The sequence below is a fragment of the Gopherus flavomarginatus genome, chromosome 4, assembly GCF_025201925.1.
Source record: "Gopherus flavomarginatus isolate rGopFla2 chromosome 4, rGopFla2.mat.asm, whole genome shotgun sequence".
NCBI classification, from domain to species: Eukaryota; Metazoa; Chordata; order Testudines; family Testudinidae; genus Gopherus; species Gopherus flavomarginatus.
Window position 1 is genome coordinate 110299079 of NC_066620.1, and position 21337 is coordinate 110320415.

The window sequence follows — 21337 nt, forward strand, 5'->3', positions numbered from 1 at the left end:
AGAACGCATGCAGCCAGGAGCTCTTCTCAAGCCAGGAGGAAGGTAGCCAGTCGCAGCAGCTGGAACTTGTTGGTGAAGGAGAAGCAGAGGAGCAGGTTCCCGGTAAGCAGCTTTTATTTTCAGGATGGAAATGTTTCGGGAGGGAGGGGTGGTTATGGCTGCATGCATGCATGCCTAGATGTGGAATAGCCCATTGATGTGGTCTATCACGTCGCGGTAATCGGCCTCAGTAATCTCTTCAAAAGTGTCTGCCAGAGCGTGGGCAATGCGCTTGCGCAAGTTTATAGGGAGAGCCACTGTGGTCCTTGTCGCAGTCAGGCTAACGCATCCGCGCCACTGTGCCGCGAGGGGTGGGGGGACCATTGCTGCACACAGGCAAGCAGCATAGCGGCCAGGGCGGAATCCGTATTGCTGTAGAAGACCCTCCCACTCTTCCCAGGTGACCCGCAGCAGCGAGATATCTTCCAGGATTAAGGCCTGTGGAAAATGTTGGGAGACTGTGCACTGTTGGTGCCCTCTGCAGCATTTTGCTTTCCCCAATGCACAGAACCCCCTGCAGTGCCATGAATAAATCATTCCCCCTTCCCAGGTGACCCGCAGCAGCGAGATATGTTCCAGGATTAATTAACTCCTGCAAGCATTCCCCCTCACTCACCATTTCTTTGCTGCTGTGGGTTCTGTGTGCTCTGTTTGGTATGTGGAAAGTATGCTAAAGTGAGACTGTAAACTCCTTCACTGTGATTATACACAATGCTGCCTCTGTTAAATGTTTCAATTTTTGTCTAATAACAGTGTCCTTGAATACTTGACTGGCCGTATCAACGACTGCTCAGAGACTACAAAACCTGAGGAAGAAGCCGCGAAAAAGCAAAGAAGAAATGGTGAAAGCAGTTATGAATCAGTCTGCCAGAGAGAGTAAAAAACTGCAGGACTGGAGGGAAAGAGAAAGCAGGAGAAAGGCAGTGGCTAAGAAGAAAAGCACGAAGCAGCTGATAAGCATCCTGGCGCGCCAAACGGACTGTCACTCGTCCAGTCACTTGTAGCCATGCAGGCAGAGCACTACCGTGCCGCCCCCCCCCCATCCCAAAGCTCTTTCCCTTGTGCCCCAATGTCAGCTCAAAACTCCCTTCCCCAGAATCCAGGTTCTTACCACCACCAGCTGCCCCCAACACCTGTACGTTCACCTACCAGCCCTGAGAACTACGACCCTTACCCTCTGCACTCAACCCCCATCACCATGCAGCATTTTCATCCTGAAGTGCAGCAGTCATTGCACAGCACTCCAGACAGGACATATTCAAACCTCTGACTGTACAGTTCACCACCCTACCCCCCTGCCCTTTTAGGTTCCCAAAATAATGTGTGTCTGTCAATAAAGTTATTTTCTTTCCAATAAATGAATTCTTGGCTTTTAAAAGTTTTTATTATTGCAGAAAGTGAAAGATACCGTAGCCCAGGAAAAAAACAGGCACAGCAAATCATTGTAACCACTGCACTTCACTCCCGTGCAAGGCACCAAACATTACTGTTGGCTTTCAGCATCAAATTCCTCCCTCAAGGCATCCCTAATCCTTGCAGCCCTGTGCTGGGCCTCTCTAGTAGCCCTACTCTCTGGCTGTGCAAATTCAGCCTCCAGGCGTTGAAACTCAGAGGTCCATGCCTGACTGAATCTTTCACCCTTCCCTTCACAAATATTATGGAGGATACAGCACGCGGATATAACCACAGGGATGCTGCTTTCCCCCCCAAGTCTAGCTTCCCATACAGAGGTCTCCAGCGCCCTTTCAAACGGCCAAAAGCACACTCCACAGGCATTCGGCACCGGCTCAGCCTGTAGTTGAACCGGTCCTTGCTCCTGTCAAACTTCCCTGTATACGGTTTCATGAGCCAAAGGCATTAACGGGTAAGCAGGGTCTCTAAGGATCACAATGGCCATTTCAATGTCCCCTACTGTGATCTTCCAGTCTGGGAAAAAAGTCCTGGCCTGCAGCTTCCTGAACAGGCCACTGTTCCGAAAGATGCGTGCATCATGCACCTTTCCAGGCCAGACTGTATAAATGTCAATGAAACGCCCACGGTGATCCACAAGCGCCTGGAGAACCATAGAGAAATACCCCTTCCGATTAATGTACTCAGATGGCTAGGTGGGGTGGTGCCAGAATAGGAATATGCGACCCATCTATCGCCCCTCCACAGTTAGGGAAACCCATTGTGCAAAGCCATCCACAATGTCCTGCACGTTCCCCAGAGTCATGGTTCTTCTTAGCAGGATGCGACTAATGGCCCTGCAAACTTGCATCAACACGATTCCAACAGTCGACTTTCCCACTCCAAACTGGTTCCCGACCGATCGGTAGCTGTCTGGAGTTGCCAGCTTCCAGATTGCAATAGCCACTCGCTTTTCCACTGGCAAGGTAGCTCTCAATCTTGTGTCCTTGTGCCGCAGGGTGGGGGTGAGCTCCTCACACAGTCCCATGAAAGTGGCTTTTCTCATCCAAAAGTTCTGCAGCCACTGCTCGTCATCCCAGACTTCCATGACGATGTGATCCCACCACTCAGTGCTTGTTCGCCGACCCCAAAAGCGGCATTCCACGGTGCTGAGCATTTCCATGAATGCCACAAGCAATTTAGTGTCATACGTGTCAGGCAACTCAATATCATCGTCGGACTCCTCACTGTCACTTTGGAGCTGAAGGAATAGCTCCACTGCCAAACATGATGTGCTGGCGACACTCATCAGCAAAGTTCTCAGCAGCTCGGGCTCCATTTCCCACAGAAATCGTGCTGCACAGAAACCGTTGGGAGACTCACAATGGCACCAAACGTGGACGGAAAAAACAGTGACTGCTGGGATCTGAAGCGATGCACCACGGGGCGTTGTGACGGGAAGTGGAATGACCTGCACCCTTCCGTCCCCCTCCCACAACCCCTGGTGCCAAAATGGGACGAGGTGCTCTGTGGGATAGCTGCCCACAATGCACCACTCCCAACAGGGCTGCATATGTGGCCACACTGCAGCGCTGGTAGCTGTCAGTGTGGCCACACTGCAGCGCTGTCCCTACACAGCTGTACGAAGACAGCTGTAACTCCCAGCGCTGCACAGCTGTAAGTGTAGCCATACCCCCAGTTTTAGGAGGGCTATGGAGAGATCCTGAACTAAATGGGTGAGTCTTTCAGTATGGGAAGCCAGAACTTGAGCTGCACAGTTCCAAAAAGAGGTTAGAGAGCCCCCAACCTAACAGTGGGTGAAAAGGCATCTCTTTTGGGAGTTGGATTATGACAAATGAGGCCCCAGAATGGGGCAATATTATTCTCAAGAATGTCAGGATAAGAGTGAATCCATAAATTTCAAGGTCAGAAGGGATCATTGTGATTATCAAGTCTGACCTCCTGTATAGCATAGGCCATATAACTTCCCCAATATAATTCCTAGAGCAGATCTTTCAGAAAAACATCCAATCCTGATTTAGAAATTGATAGTGATGGAGAATACACTATGACACTTGGTAAATTGCTCCAATGGTTAATTACTCTCACTTTTAAAAACTACACTTTATTTCCAGTCTGAATTTGTTTAGCTTCAGTTTCCAGGCACTGGATCATGTTATGCCTTCTTCTGCCTATTATCAAATATTTGTTCCCCAAGTAGGTACTTACACACTGTAATCAAGTCACCTTTTAACCTTCTCTTTGTGAAGCTAAACAGACTGAGCTCCTTGAGTCTATCACCACAAGCCATGTTTTATAATCCTTTAATCATTCTCACAGCTCATCTCTGAACCCTCTCCAATTTATTAACATACTTCTCCAACTGTGTACACTAGAACTGGACAAAGTATTCCAGCAGTGGTCACACCAATGTCAAATACTAAAAGCAAAAAAACCTCTCTACTGCTACTTGAGATACCAATAGGGTTGAGTGTCTTTACTTGCCTAAGCAGTGCCTCACCGTCTACACTGCTATTTATGCCCATGCTGAGAGGGTGTGTACCCTAAACACCACCAAAAGGAGTGTGCAGTGTAGACATATCTTTACCAAGACCTACTACCAAGTTAAAAAGTATGAAGAGCCACTGCCCCTCCTATAAATGCTATACACAGAAGCAAAGTACCACAATGCATCTAGCAAAGTGCTTATTAAAGAACTGTAAAACAAGTGACAATCTGAAAACTAAGATATTTTAAAGATCCTTAAATTGTCAATCCCTTTTGCTTCCCGTTAATAAAAAAATAACTTTTGTGAATATTTCTCAGAAGGCTAAAGCCTCACTGATAAAAAATATTTATAAATGCACTATGCTAGCAATTCTACAGTTTATAGCCAAAGACTAACTTTCATTTTAAACCTGCATTTTTTTTTTCCAATGGCTTATAGATGGCCAAAATAGCTTAAGAAGGGAAGAGAATGGGTTCTTAAATTTCTCAGGTTTTTCCTCAGAGCAGCCTTTCTGGAAAGAGGAAGAAAAATCTTTTCACTTGTAGGAATATGAAAGTAACTGTGTTTTCCAAGAGATAATTAAAAGAAACAAAAAAACAGTTTAGATACTTTTTCTGCACGTCTCAAATGGTACTGTTTCTAGAATTCAAGAGTGGCATACACATGGTCCTTAATCTGAATCGCCCTTTGCAAAATTTAAATGTAAAGATACAAAGTTATGGATGAAAATGGTATATTATTCTAAGGCACAATAAATTATTTGCCTTGAAGATGCCAATGCTGCCTGTTTAGAGCTCCATTGACTTCAAATCCACATGGGTACAAAGGTACAACTGCAGAAAGGGTGGCTCCAGAAACTGATCATGTAGTAATGAGACACATCAGTGGGGTTCCATATGGATCAAAGGCCCTGTCTACACTCAGCTAATTACAAAAAGAGGCCTAAGAATCCAACAAGTGCATTATCCAGATGAACATACATGTGGGTATGTATCTGAATAGCAACATACTGAAATAACTGATCTGCATTGTAAGACAAAACAATACTACACCTCTCATCCCTTTATCCCTCCAATTGCTGTCCCTCTCTTATAATGGATTGGCTGAGACTTTCCTTTTTAAAAATGTCTTCACTGTGTTCTGTGCAGATACTGGATCTGGTCCTCTTCTACGCTGATAGCGTAAAATTGAAGTACTGTGTTGACTCAGGCCCACAGCAGCTGAATGTATGTAAGTAGAAAAACACATAATTGGATGCATTATAGAAATCTAAAAAAATACAGACTGAGTCCACCTTCTTCTGCTCCCAACTCCCTCACATCACTCAAAATATTTAATGACATATTTGAAATGAACCCCTTGGTCTAGATGCCTAATGGGTACAGGCCACCATAAATTTTGACATTTGGACGCCGTATGTGCTCCCATGTACTCACACCACCATAGAGTACAGTGGCTTGGGAGAATGGTCACCAAACCAGCTAGGTCCAGAAAGATTTAGACAGAAGGGATGTCTTGCCAGGAAGTGCAATACCACCACACACTCAAATCATCATCTCATTCACCTCATTACTGAGTTATCTGGGACAGTCTTCAATCTGAGTGAAGATCTTCTATCACAAAAATCAAAATTATATTATATTACAATTTCAACTAAATATGAGACAGGATCAAATAAAACTTGATCATGATATAACTAGGGCCTTACCATCCTAAATCATGGTCATCTTGTAACTTAACGATTAAGCTTAGAATTTTAATACCAGAAGAAGTAACCTAAACTTGGTCCCAAACAATGATGACATGCACGAGATGGATACATACAGATATTTATAAACTAAAATGCATAAATATTCCTATTCTCTTGGTTTGCTTACTGATGGGATTTATCTTTCATTTCCTGCTTTAAGAAATGTTACACATTATGTTCTTGGTGTGGGTTTTTGTACTGTCTTGTTACTCTTACATATACATGGTTTGTAAGGAGTAAAACAATGTTTAAGCCAGTGGTTCTCAACCAGGGGTACGTATACCCTTGGGGGTAAGCAGAGGTCTTCCAGGGGGTACATCAACTCATCTAGATATTTGCCTAGTTTTACAATAGGCTACATAAAAAGCGCTAGTGAAGTCAATATAAACTAAAATTTCATACCGACAATGACTTGTTTATACTGCTCTATATACTATGCACCAATACAATATTTATAATTCCAAATTGTTTTATTTTATAATTATAAGGTAAAAATGAAAAAGCATTTTTTCAAGTAATAGTGTGCTATGACACTTGTATTTTTATATGTGATTTTGCAAGCAAGTCATTTTTAAGTGAGGTGAAATTTAGGGTTACGCAAGACAAATCAGACTCCTGAAGGGGGTTCATTAATCTGAAAAGGTTGAGAGCCACTGGTTTAAGATATAAAAGGCAAAAAGTAATTGGCTGTAAGAAAAGATATATCTGAAGTGACATTTTCAGTGATAGTCCAGTTGAGTTTTCCTCTTGAATCAACAGTAAAATGGTTATAGACGATCCTATGGATCTGTATGCAACCAATGTATGCCAGAAGGATTGTGACTAGACTGTTTTCCTTCATACTGTGCCTTCTCAGCCAACAATCTAGGATAAACCAGGAACAGACTAAACTTTTCCATAACTTCTTCCTTGTCACTTATGTGCTTATTTTATTTTTGTCTTATGAAGCTGTAGTCTTACTTTACTATGTATATTATTGTCTATTCACTATAATACTGTCTCTTTGCACGTAGAGTAGTTGGTTTAAAAAAAAATTAAATACAAGACTACATGAGTGAAATTCTAAGGTTTCAGATTGCAACTGCACAGAAATAAGGAAAATCAAACACAGTTCCGATAGCATCAGCGATTCCTCCTACATTATTTATATTTTCTATGTAAAGTCAACATTACTATGTATAGTACAACAAAATATGTGCACGTGTACTAATGTTTAAGTACATGTAATGATTATTTCATATATACACATCCGATGCTCATCAATTATTGATACAGGAACCACATATTTGCATTTCTTGACTTAAACAATTCAAGTTTTGATTTTAGTGCTCCAAGCTATTTTTAAAATAGACAGTTTGCTCAAGCAGAAAAGCTGGAGTCAGAAGAGCTGTACTACTATAAACATTAGCAGTCTCTTCAAAACTTTGATTGTTTGTTTTTGTGTTCCCTTTCCACCACTGAGTCTACATAAATCAGAACAATTTAAATGAAATTAAACCATACACTTAAAAAAAATGGGTTTTTTTAAGTGTATGGTTTAATTTCATTTAAACAAGTTTTGAATTTACCTTTCAATTACAATCCTCCTTCTCAAGGACTGACATCATTAAAAATCTATTGAAATTAAACCAACTGTAAAACCTAGTTAGTTTAGCATGTTGAATCAATATTAAAGGCATTACATGTCTATGCTATTACCCCAACAGAATACACCATACGTGGTAATATGGCTTGTTTTCTTAAACACCAAGCAATTGTTTTAAGGAATATTATAGCCAGTGCTACAAAACAGTGACTGAGCTTTTTTCAAAATCTCAATATTTTAAGTTTAATGAATGGGAGAACAGAGCAGAACTTTAATTTGCTGACATTCCGTTGGAGGAACCCTTTCTGAATGGCAGACCCCCAAGGGGTTCCACCCTACCTTAAGACCAGGTCATGTGGCCTCAATGCCTCTGAGACTGAACCTCTGGGCTGCAGCATTCCTGCTTCACACCATGAGACCTGCTCACCAAGTTCAACTGACATAAACTCTTGATCAGAGACTGGTACGCTGTACAGGAACCCATGCACTGCAGCAAGTATTTGCAGTGACACCAGGCAGCCCTTAAGCCAGCCACCTGACACCTTCCTCCTTTGTTCTCAGGCTGGGGGCTGTGCTCTGCTTCCCTGATGGAGGTGGGAAGGGGGGCAAATCTCCTTTCCCTGGGTTGTTGGTTGCTGTGAATATCCTGGCCATTGGGGTTCCTCTTGTCTTTTCAGATGCTCTATTGGTACGAGTCAGTTTCAGACCACCCTTTCATTCCACCCCAGATCGCTATGTGCATGTCTCTTACTCTGCTCCAAGAGTAACTTTAACCCTTTTGCACCTACTGGGTAGCAATGCAAAGTACTGAGGGGAAACTGAGGCATGCACAGGATTCATAAAATTATTACAGACAAATCCTACTTCATCACACAAGCATCTTCATTTTTTCCCATTAAACATGATCATAATTAATTTTCTACCAATCTGTTCAGCAAATATGAAACCAGTCATCAAAAAGAAAATATTGTCCCTATTGCCAGAAGCTGGTTTACCATTTAAACGCAATCTGCTTCCAGGTAGCTGTCTAACCACTTGCATACATTTAATGGGTCAACTTTCCAATTTTGGAAGCCAATATGCACTTCAGAACAGTTCTGATATTGAGTGGTTGGCAAGACTAAGGAATGATTAGCAGATGCCTATGTCATAAAAGCATCCCTTTAGTAGAACTTTTTGCAACATTTAGGAATCTTGGCCAAATGCCAACTTGAGTAGTTCCGCTCTGCCTATCTATAATTCCTCCTATAGTTTTCCCCAGAAATTGCTATTCTCTCCTTCTGTAATTCATACAGGAGGGGAAATGAACATGTAGTATTGCTGTAATAGAATGGCTTCTAGGTTTATGCCAAGACATGGCTGCATTTCAGAGATATGAATATCAAGTTCTGATTCACCAAATATATGATTGTTTAAACAAGCCTTGTTTCCAAGAGTTTTCATGTATTGGTGCAGTTGAACAAATACTTTCATATAGCTTAGCACCTAATAAATAGAAATAATATTCACAAACATTAATATTCTGAATAAAAGTGCACAGATACATCATTGCTTAAATAAGGTATGTTTTGACTTTCATACCAATCAGTAAGAATGAACTTTAAGAAACAAAAACATGACTGAAGACTGCTTCATACTAAGTTCTAGTCTACAGATTTTTGCCGCTATAAAAATTGGCGATTAAAACAGGCAACTTAGATTAGTCCTCCCAGATGTAAGACACATTTACCTGTTTCAATGGACTGAGAAAAACAGAATGACAAATGCATAAGAAACTCCCTCACTTCATGATGCAAAGATTATTTAAATACCCTCTTTGTAGCCTTCCCCATGGCCTTTAATTCTTTGAAGGTCTTCAGAAAACTAATCCCTATGTCTCAAGAAGCAGAGCGTAATAATTAATGCAAATTTCCAGTGCTTCAGTGCTAGTAGGCTAGCAGTGTGAAATTCCAACTTGTGATATGAATAAAGGGGTCACTACAGTGAGATTACTGAATCTCCCTCTTAAGTACAGTATCCATTCCTACAGAAAGAAATTGAGGCCTGGTCTATACTACAAAGTTAGGTTGATGTAAACTGTCTTACAGTAACCTAACTGTAAGTGTCTTCACTAAAATGTGGCTCCCACCGACGTTGCTTGCCCACTACACTTAACTCCACCTCCGCGAAAGGCATAGTGCTTAAGTCTATGCAGTTAGGTGGACACAATGTCAGTGTAGACACTGTGTTGCTTACATTGACTGTTGCTGCCATTCAGAAACCATCCCACAATGCCCCACACTGGCAGTTAAATTGGTACAAGCGCTCCTGGTAAGGATGTGCACTGCCGACCCAAGGAGCGTAGTGTGGAAATATAAATCAATTCAATTACTGCGGTGGCTGTATGTCAATATAACTTAGGTCGACTTAATTTTGTAGCATAGACTTGCCCTGAATCTTAGGCTATGGCTACACTAGAGAGCTTACAGTGGTGCAGCTGTGCTGCGGTAAGCTCTCTAGTGTAGTCGCTCTAAGTGGATGGGAGAGAGCTCTCTTGTTGGCTTAATTATTCCAGTCCCCGTGAACCGTAGTAGGTATGTTGGCTTGAGAAGCTCTCTTGCTAACATAGCACTGTTCACACTGGCACTTAAGTCAGCATAAGTTATGTCGTTCGAGGTGGGTAACTAATTTACACCCCGAGTGACATAGCCTAAGTCAACATAAGTTATGGCTACGCTACACTTTACTTATAGTAGAAATACACCCTTTTTCTCTCTCTCCCTCCCTCCCTTCCTAATGGAAGAAACACTCCTCGACATGTTACAACTCCAGTTTAGCTGTATTCCATCTTCACAGCCTTGCACTCTATCATGACACTCCAGTGCTGCAGTCACTCGTTTCTTACTCAAAGATGAGCTAGCCTTCCGCATCTGAACTGTCACTTCTTTGAGCTAAGCTGTTTCCTCAAAACTTCTGCATTTCTGTAATCCTGAATTGCTCTGAAAAGGACTCTAATTAGAAGAAGGTGTGACTTTTTTTAATCATTATTTTGTGTGTTATTGTAATTCAGGTGCCTTTTAAGGTTGCAAACCATATGGATTTATTTCCTATAATTCAGGCCCAATCCTGCAAAACGCTGAGCACCCACAATTCCCAATGTCTGTACCCCTGAAGAGCAATGGGAGCTAAAACACCTCGCATCTCAGTTGATCTAATCTTTAGGCTGAACCTATTTAACTGTGGACAACCAACAACTTTTGTCTAATATTTTATAGGCAGAAAAGTAGAGAAGCAAGGATGGGTTCAGGACCACAACTATCAAGCAGACAAAAGTGTGTGTCTGTATGATGATATAAGGGAGGGTAGAGAAAGAGCTTACAGACCTCACCCGTGCCCAGAAATTGTCTTGTCACTGCTGTTTACAAACAAATGGGGGGGGGGTGTCTGGAATGAGTGGATGAAAAGAAAACTCTCCTCTTAATTCTTTCAACAGTCTCTCACCAGTTTCAAATAAGTCTGTTTTTAAAATATCTCCTAAAGCAATGCCTAGTAATCAATATAGGGCCGTGAGCATGGAATCCAGCCCATGGTTAACCATTCTGAGAGCATATAATTTTTTTAATTTCCTGACCTCTGCATGTGTATTTGCTTATCTCACATGTATACAGGAATAGTCTTTATTGTATTCATCAATACTACACAACTGCCCGTCTACACAGATTTGTAATTTTATTAACTGTTTTGTCCACAAAAGCAAGTATTTGCAGTTTCTAGATTCCTACAAATAGGTACTTCAAATACAGCATAAAGGCTCTTTTCAAATATAAAGTGCACTGGTGTAGGCAATAAAACAATTATGTTCAACTGAGTTTGAGATAAATAGAATTATGAAGCACAAGTTATGCTTTAGTATCCTATTATAGGTCATATTTTTATGTCCTTACTCACACTTAGCAGTACTTTAAAACTCCACAAGTGGTCCTATTTAAAATCACTCAATGAGTAGAGAATATTTGATAGAGAATATTTATCAGTGCTTAACCATAGTGATTTGCACTCCATTAATATATACTTTGGAATATTTCATTTTGAAAACTGAACCACTGATATATTCTTACACAAATTCTCTGGTCCTCTTTAAATACTCCAGCCCCACAATGTAATCGGTTTTTAAATTGTAATGGTTGGCTAGTCACAGTTTCAGTATATCTTTGTTACTGCTGTGCCTACGTTTTCCATTTTCTATTTTAAAATATTAAAACCAGGATACTTTATATATATTTCTTCCAGTCTGGCATTTCAAACTGAAAGTAAATAAAGTAGTTCTTAAGAACTTGTATAGTCACAGTTAAACACAGCAAAGATACAGCTGGACATTTTAAGTTTTGGGGGGAAGGGAGTTGTGGGGGGGGCGAGTTATTTTTTTAAAAAAACCCCAAAAACAAGTCAGCTTTCAATCTGCTTGGACATATTTCACATGTGAAAATTAAGCATTTTTCCTTGACATTCTTTTTCCCCAAAAATTTACAATATTGACATTAGTATTCAGCTCATAATGATACCCTTCAGAATATTTCAAATTACTGTTTCCTCTATGAAAAGAATGTTACCTGCATTTATTTATTTTAAAATTAGCCATATAGTAATCATGAAAAACTTGGAGCGGACATATTTTAGGACACCAATAAAAAAAAAGTACAGTGGTTGAAAATATGTCACTCACCTTGTGCATTACAATACACCACAGCTTTAATTATCAGTTTAACTACATTTGAGTCAGACCTGAAAGATGCGCAGTCACTTCATATAATGTGGCATTATATTTCTAGCCATACCACCCTGAGCTATGACCCAACTCAGGTCTCTCAAATTAAGCAGGGTCAAAGTAGGTCACTACTCATATAGAAGACCTAACGAATACATAGGTGCTGCAGGAAGTGGTTGTAGTGATTCAGAGAAAATAGTTCCAGCTACAAAGACAGCACTGAAACAATGCCTTAGCAGGTGATGAGGTAACTGCACTGTTAGAAAATCCATCTGAAAATGAGATTGTATGAAAAAATAGTCTTGATCATGGAATCAATAGATGGTAGATTAATGTATATGCACAAGGGGGACAAATTAAGTTTGGACAAGGAACCTTAATTCTGGCTTTTCCTAACTTTTGAATGCTTGACTCCACAACCCAAATATACTTTTAATATAACTTGTGTGTAATAATAGCTGTGTTATAATATAACCCAAAATTGAGAGGGAGGGAGAAAAATCAGGTTATGGTACTCTATAGTAGAACTATACTAACTTAGGGCACCCAAAAACATTCCCAAAACTCACTGCAGTACCACATCTCAGGGTCTGAAAAAATCCTTTTGTAATCACCTAAGAATAAGTGAAATATCTCAGATTTATGAAGCCTGTTGTCTCAAAGGCCCTATCTACATTACACTTCAGGGGAGATTCACAGACTTTAAAAACAGCAGGGACTTTATTATGATCCCCCAGATCGGGGACCCACTCACACAACTGCTATATTTTGTAGTGTAGGCTCCATAGCATGCATTGGGTTTTTCTAAAACCATGTCTTGAACTAATCTAAAGCTTTGGATGTACAACCTAAGATAATTGTGAGCATGAGTTACAATCTGATGGTGGTTTGGTGACCAATGTAAAATAAGGTTAGTGTCCACATAATAAACACCTTCATAATTGGCACCTTTGTTAGTAGTCTCAGTGGGGAAGAAAAAAGCCTGAAAGGAGACTGAATTAACTTTTCACTGCTACCAGCATTCCCGTCAGGTTAGGGATGAGGCACATTGACTGGCAGGGCAGTCTGAATGTACTTGCACTGCACAGTGGCTTTACCTACGGACAATGAATTCTAAGGGAAACAAAACTGAGTTCAAAGGAACTTCTCCGTATGATTTTCCAAAAGGTAGCCTGGACTTCTCGAGAACCTGATCAAAATAGAGCTAAGGTATGCAAACTACTTGGTACAGTCAAAATTCTTCTTTAAAAAGAGGAAACTGTCCAACTGGAGAGGAACTGACAGCGCTTATCTGAGTACCACACTGAACTCCCGTTGTCTTCAAAAGGCATCTGTATAAAAAAATGAGGTTGGGTTATCCCACAAACACAACACACCTACCTACCCACAATGCTTCTTGTATCTCACTGGTTTCATTTGGGTTAGGGAGAAAAAAATCAGAGGTCCTTTTCCCTCCCTTTGTCACTTTGAAGTGGGCAGTTCTTACAGAAAATATCTCAATGAAAATCGCCTTAGCAGGCCCAATACTTATTCTCCGATTAAATAAAAATGTAAAAGACTCTCTTGTCACATAACATGGCAAACAAGGTTAAAAGGTTCCAAATATTCTCTAACTTCAATTTTTCCTATTCATGCATCTAAACCAAAAATAGGACCTGATCACTTACTCTACAGAACTATACAGAGTATCATAATATTCTTATAAAAAACAGTCTGACAGAGGCCTAGTGAGATAAAAAGGTTTGTAATTAACTATATTAATTCTATTAAAAATATGCAACAGGAGCTCTCCTCCCCCAAAAAATGAAGTGATAATCAGCAATGATAATTTTTCAAGAGTAACAGCAATGTGCAAAATTGTCATACCGAAGTATAAATCCAGTTGCATCTACTCTCCTTGCCTTGCCAACTTACTCATAATGGAAAAAGTTAAAGCATTGGTCCTGAATCCTGATTTGAATGGGGCTCTTCACAGGGTCCTCACAGACTTGACTGCAGGACCTGGGCCTATTGTTTTATTTCCCAGTTAAAAAAACCCAGAACCCTCTAACTTGCCTTGGGTTTGTACAATTCTGAATGCTCCTTTAAAGTAACTAAAGCCTGGCAGTCTACAAAAAAAACTGCAAATGGTAAAACAAGTTTCCACAAGAAAACATCCTAGCAAAATACTCTAAGTCAAAACTATAGAGCTCAAAAATGGCTTGTGAGGGAAATCAATTTCAAAAGGATGACACAGTCTGCAAATATGATTAGATTACACCCCTTTATGTTAACTTAAATTTATTTTTATTTAACATTCTAAAGTACACCAGGACTTGTTTTATTTTTTCTAATTGTGATTAAATAAATGGTCACTTCTAAATGAAGGAACAATTTCCACGGGAGCATTGCATTATGCCAACCGTTTTAAAGCAACAACCCTCATTCATGTTAAACAGGATTTTTGCTTAAACAGGGGCGGTAGGTACAAGCCCTGGAAGTCCTATACCAGTGCAATCCAATAATCCTATCATATAATACCTCTACTATTCACTTAGAAGGATAGCAAAACTGCCACAAATCTGAACTTCCTGAAAATCTTTGCCAAAGTAAGGGTTTGGACTGGTGGCAGTGGCAGGGGATGATGTTTGACTTCCTTTTAATCATGGCCACTGATGGCAAATAACCTAGGGGTTGCTGACTGACAGTTTGTTACAGTACTGGATGGATGTCTACAGTTCTATTTTAGAAATCTGAAGAATTAAAACTAAATATCCTATGGGTTTAAGTTGTAAGTGCACACAAGGGCTGCGATGGAAATGCATTTCTATAAATGCAGTAGGAAGAACAGCCATCTTCGTTAGAATGTGCTGAGCACATACATCTATGCCCTAGTATTAGTACCAGCCAACTCTTAGATTGCCATGTCCCCCCCAGTAATATGGTGCCTTTACCGGGTTTGCTTTCAGCCTATGTAAGCTGTCAGGCCCCAATGCCTAGGCAGTAGGCAAAGTGCTGCTCTCCAGCTGTTTGACACTACTGTACATACCCTTGCAAGCAAGGCGGGGGGGGGGTCACTTGCAGGTTAACCTCGGGCTCCATCGCCGTGCTCAGCACGGAGCTCAGCCTGCGCGGATGACCGCCTCGCCCTTCAATGCCAGCCGACACAAAGAGGAGAATGTTTTCGGAGGTAACTTTTTCTCTTGGCCCTTTTCTCTTCCTCCTTCCCTCCCCACAGCCTGGTGTGGCGCATCACACGCGCTGGGCGCACACACAGCCCCCAGCAGCACCAGGAAGGAAAATAAAATGGGGGGGGGGGGCAGAGAGAAGAGACAGGAAAAGACAAGGAGTCTGGGCAAGTAAAAGCCTCCTGTGGCCCTTGCCAGCCCCCACCTCCCAGTCCCAGCGGCGGCACGGCGGGGAGCACATGGAGCAACCCAGATGACATTTTGTTTCCTGTCGGGCAGCGTGGCCCGAAGGGCTGCACCGGGCGTTTGCTTTTTGCTTCGCTTTCTCGCGGCGCAGGGCGGCGGCCGGCCAGAGCCCGGGGATGGGGCGAGTCCTAACTCTGGTTCGCCCTCTGGCAATGCGCCGCCGAGGGCCCAGCTCGCAGCTCGGGCCCGGGCAGGGGAAGGCACAAGTTGCCCATCACGCTGCTGATGCTGCAGAAACCAGGGCAAACCCCCGCCTCACAGCACCGCCCGCCGCCCCCCTCTCACCGCTCTTGCTGTCGCTGGGAGCCGCGCCGACTGCAGTCACAGCTCCGCCGCCTCCGGCCGTGGCCGCCGCGGCCGCTGCTCCTCCCGATCCTCCAGCCGCCCCGGCCGCCGCTCCCATCGCTGCGCCCGCGGCCGCCGCCAGGGCCAGGGCTCCATTTTCCTGCTCGTCCCCGCTGCTGTTAGCGCGCTTGTTCTTCCTGCCCTTGCTGCTTTTCTGGTTCGGCATCGCGGAGCTGGAGCAGGAGGCTGCGGCGGCGGCTGGTGAGGAGGCGGCTGCTACCCCCGACTCATTGCGGCTCCATTGCAAACAGGGCGCCCAGGAAGGAGAGAGGAGCTGGCTGCGGCTTTCCCAGGCTGAGTGCTCCCGGCCGTCCCGGGCGGGCACCCGCGGCCAGCCCAGCCCCGCTGCGCACACACTTACACACCCAGCCGCCCGGCCCGGCCCCGGGGGGAAGCAGCGCCAGGGGAAAAGGCGTGTCCCGCTTGTTTTGATTCTGCTTCCCCTACTATCGCTCTCCTCCCACCCCTCTCGGCTTCCTCCTTTCACACGCACTAGCGCTGGCTGCTGACAGAGGGAAGCCGCGCAACTTAAAAGGGCGGGGGGAGCTACGGGGCTGAGCTCCACCAGGGCACCAAAGAAAGCACGAGGAGCTCAACTGGGGCCTGACCCCCCTCACGGCCTGGGGGCTGCCAATGCTGTGGAAGGGGGTTGCCATACAAGGCTCCTCCCTTTGGCCTAGCAGAGGCCTCACGTGCTCACAGCAGAAGGGAGCAGTTCCCTGGAAGATCTGCCTCATTTCCTGAAGGAACAACCTCCACAAACGCAAGGAGGGAGGCAGCGCAAGCTTGTGTTAAGCGTACTTGGCTGGAAATGCGTCTGGTCTTCTCCCTGGAAAATAGCTGGAGCTTTGTTGGCAGGGTTGTTAACATTGTATTTCAAAAATAAGGCACTGTTTCTTAGCACTTCTGCCTCACCCCTCCCCTTGATATTATCATTGTAATTCTTATTAATAATAATAATAATAATAAGTACTCACCTATAGTCACATCTAGTATTTCTTACTGCTTTTTACAGCACTCAGCAACTCCCAATTTTGTTATACAGAGATGAAAAAATAAGGGATGTCCCTTGTAATAAAGTACAGTTGGCAACCCTAATTATGGACATCAGCCATGGCCCTTGCGTACTCCGTAGCCAGGTATTGTGCAGTGATATGGACCAGAAGTAGCTACACTCGACTTGTTGAAGTCCAGCTGAATACTGCAATGCGGTGCATCACTGGAACGTTCAAGTCGACCACAACGCCTTGGCTACCGGTGCTGTTGTGCATTGAATCTCCATCCATTTGGGGTGATGCTGCAACCTTCAGGAATTTCAGCAAATTGTGGAAAACAAATATCTTCCCATCTTAACAACATCCCTCACCACTGCTTGAAGTCACGTAAGCCCTTTTGGACCCAGGAATTTAACCTTCAACAATTCAACTTCAACCTGATGAAGCTTGGAAAGCTGAGTGGAATTCACAAGAAGTCAGAAATAAACACCTCGTGAAAGACCCAACACAAAAGATCCCTGGCTTCAAACTCCCATGAAGCTCATGGGGAACCCTAAACCACATCCGCATAAACTATGGCAGATGCGGATAGTTGCTGCACAAATGGAAAATTGAAGACTCTTCAGTGTGCAACTGTGGTCACTCAGAACATACCATGGAACATATAACAACTCAATGCCCAATTCAGAAATACAGAGAAGACATCACAGCAATACACTCTGCTACTCCAGACGCAATTATCTGCCTTAACCATCTGAATATAAAATTAAAGTTGTTGCTCTACATTTACATCAGTCATGTGAAGAAGAAGACTGTGAGTCCCACAATAATTGGCAACATTGTTTAACACTGATGCTAATGTCCCCCAGCTTGTGCTTGCCAGTTTTTGGACCAGGTTAACCCTTGTCTTCTTCTTGGCTGCTACTTTCTTCAGATCATGGAGGGTTAGCATGCAATCCAGCTTCAGTCTGAGATAGGTCGGAGTGGGCTCATGTCTCACAGTATTGCCGCAGAAGGTCACTTTCAGGGTGCACTTAGCACTCCTGTTATCAAGATGGAATGCAGTGACTGGTTTTTTTTGTTTTTGTTTTGTTTTTTTGTGAGGATTTGGCTTGAGCCACCATTTTGGGAAATATTCCTCCATGGTGTTTAGGTCCCCATTCAAGCTGGACGCTGGAGGATGATACATTCCAGAAGTTAGTAGATAGTGTACAGAAATGATATTGCCCTATAGCTTCCTGGGTCATGTTTCAGCTTGCCTGATTTGAGTATGGCAATAACTATCACCTCCCATCAGACTTTTGGGGTGCATCCAGATTCCGTAGTTTTGGTGTACAGTTTCACCAGCCATTGGAGTTCCATGGGGGATATGATTTCCACTGGCTGCCTTCCCTTTCTTTGTTGTAGCTAAACCTTTTTTCACCTCATCTATACTGATGGCAATGAGGTCTTGTGGAGGGATTGAGATCATGGTCCTATGTAGCTGATGATGGATCTCTCACTTGCTATTTTTGTTGAGCGGTCCTTTTGTGCTCTCCACCAGTTTGGAGACTATGAAGTTGGACCAGACTTTTGAGGTCCAATATTCCATCTAATTAACAGCTCTGAGACATCGAAGTAAGGCCCAGGCATGGCAACTAGAGTGTGTGAAGTTCAAATCTTCAACACACTCAATCCACCACCAAGGTCTGGCTGAGTCTAGATACTCTAGCAGAGCCTTCACTACATGTGGGCTGCTGACTGGTTGTATTGCTGGTGCAGATCCTGGGTCTCTTTTGTCCAGCAGGGAGTGTATTCTTTCGATACCCTTCTTGCTGGCAACGATAAGGAGGCCAACAGATTGGTGATAACATTCTGGTGTCGCAGGGGTATGGATTACCACTTTTTCAACAGCTTCCCCTATAGCAGTCTGTTAGCTTTGGCCAGATTCCACTGTGGGATTTGTTTTGACAGAATCACAGGGATTTCAATGCCGACATGGGTAATGATGGACCTATGTTGGGACTTCCTGTGGGGAAGTCAGGAAATATTTTGCGGGATGCATGGAGCATACTCCCACTTTGATCTTTGGAAACAATGATGAGGGCTGGGTTGTAATTGCATTGCCAGAGAGCAGAGTGGAAAGTTACTCGCTGTTTGGGATTGAAGACCAGTTGCAGATTTTCCACAGTCCTCCAATCCATGAGGTCTTCACCATTGGCTTCATTTACTTCATAGCCTCAAATAGTGTGGTGGCTGTTAAAGTCACCAATGTATCGGTCTGGGATTGGTGCACTTGGGAGCGCTGGGTTTGGCCATTTTGAATTAGGGGTTTTATACACATTAGTAATGTGCAGCTCTCCTATCCTGATGGCAGTGGTGTAGATGACTTCTTCTTCAGTTGGGGGGAAGATGTCAAAATCCATTATAGTGTTCTTTGCATATATGGCCAGGCCGTATTTTGGATGGTAGTGGCTATCATTAGGTTGTAGCTATGGATATGGTAGCAGCTACCCTGTTGGTCATTGGAGATGTGGGTTTCTTGGAGCGTAAAGACATCGATGTCATGTCTTCAGCATATTTGCAAGATACTTGCACTTTTCCCAGGAAAACCCATCAATGTTAGGTTCAGGAACAACGATCCTCCTACTTATCTGGCATTTTATTTGACCCTGAAGAGGGCTGTTATGGTGGCTTGAGTTGTTGCTCTGAAGAGGCAGACATTGTTGATGGATGACATTAGTCGTGATTTTTCACTTAACAGAGTGGGCCACATGAAGGCTGCCATCTTCCACTCTGGGACTTACCATAAAAACCACATGATTTTTTCCCCTTAAAGGTGAGACTCTCAGCTTTCATTTAAAATAAGGAGTAAGTTTCTAGTCCTCATGGGTGCAGGGAAAAGCTTAAAAATGTGAACCAAGTGCACCCTAAAGACTCAGAAACTAAGCAAGCTTAATTGAGCACAAATTTGGTTTAAAAAAATCTCAATCTCATGATTTTTTGAGGCCTGGCTTATGATTTTTGAACATTTGGTGTTGCCAATACTGGATAGGAATGGTAGGATGCTGAGCAGCGTACGAATGGAGGGGAGTACTTTTAAAACTTGGTAGGGGGTCACCATCAGGCGACCTGCAAACCGCCTTTGGCACATAACTGCCTACCTTATTTCATTAAGGCCCAGATCCTGCATCCTGCCCATAATAAATAATAATAACTAATGTACTGCCTGTCTGAGCTACTCTAGAGTGATTTGAAATTACCATTTAAAAATATTAGGTATGCCTCTTCTATACTCCCTGGCTAAACTGAAACAGTTTCCCAGATAAGATCTTGTGTACAGTTCCTTAACATATTCCCAATCATCCTGTACATTTTTCCTGTACTTAATGTTCCAATTAATTGGTTGCCATCTTTAGTATATTACACTCATTACAAAAAGTTAAACTGACCTAGCTCTTTTAAATTGCCCATACACATCCACATTTTAGATGTTTTGGCTGCTTTGCAGTTTTCAGGGCAGATGGACCCTTCTCCCAGTATCTACTTTTCAATAACTCATGCTATTATTTGCTAACTGGCACTATCTACCTTAGTTCACAGCTTTGAAACGTCTGAATTACACTCCTTCCTGCCTCTTAAGAATTTCACAAAGAAATCACTAGCAGAGTAGAGAAAGTGTGGCCAACTTGAGGGAATAAGCGGAATACCAGCACAGCCAAATCATGATCCAACTGATATCAAGAGCAAAACTTCCATTTACTTTAATGAGACCAGAATTTGGCTCCTATGTCTTTGAGTGATTTCTCAGGGCAGTGAAATGAATCTAGTCTAGGGTGACCAGATGGCAAGGGTGAAAAATCAGGACAGGGAATTGGAGGTAATAGGTGTCTATATAAGAAAAAGCCCCAAATATCGGGACTATCCCTATAAAATCAGGACATCTGGTCACCTAATCTAGTCTGAAAGAAGAGCAAGGGCTGGGAAAAAGTCACTGGTACAGACTACAATACATCAGCAAGCCAATACTACCTGATAAGGGGTTAAGGGACTGATTTGTTTTAACCCACAGAAATTATGACATTTCAAGTTAAAGATGCCATTTCTGACCTCAGAAATCTGTTCCCAGAAGCATGCTACCCATCTTGCTTTAATGGTGAACTAAGGAAAGAGTGACATGGTAAAGGGCCACTCAGGACGCAATAATATAATGGTTTAAATATCAGTTTTGTGAACACCCTGCTTTGCAGACTCAAATCCTGGCAAAGTCTATTCAGCCTTTCATCCTTCTGAGGTAGAAAATGGAGTTCTATTCAGTTCATAGAGTTAGGCTTTCTTGTATCAGATCATAGAAAATGTGTTCCTCACTCCCCTGTATGGACACGAAGAAATTCATGGCACTTTTTGTAACCTTAGAGATTTGCCCTGTTATATTGGACAACATTTTTTCTCCCTCTCTCCCACCACTAGTATGCTATGTGCCAATTGGCTACCACTCCAGAAGTGTCTGCATTTTGATGGTGTTTGCTAGGATGTAATTTGTGAAGAACGTCACAAAGGCAGGTACTAAATATATGTAAAGCACTGTT

The 21337-nt window shown here is 42.8% G+C and overlaps 1 protein-coding gene across 2 annotated transcripts in view; it reads right to left on the minus strand.

Annotated features, from left to right (window-relative positions):
• HECA (hdc homolog, cell cycle regulator) overlaps positions 1 to 16490 on the minus strand; it is a 32903-nt gene extending 16413 nt beyond the window's left edge. Inside the window, exon 1 of one of the 2 annotated variants that reach the window (XM_050949703.1) lies at positions 15715 to 16490. In XM_050949703.1, the coding sequence (XP_050805660.1) occupies positions 15715 to 15940 (226 nt within the window). In that variant the 5' untranslated portion in view covers positions 15941 to 16490. Of the gene's footprint in view, positions 1 to 4989; positions 5012 to 15714 lie in introns of those variants that run through there. The other variant, XM_050949704.1, reaches the window with a different exon arrangement.
• Between the last annotated feature and the right edge of the window lie 4847 nt (positions 16491 to 21337).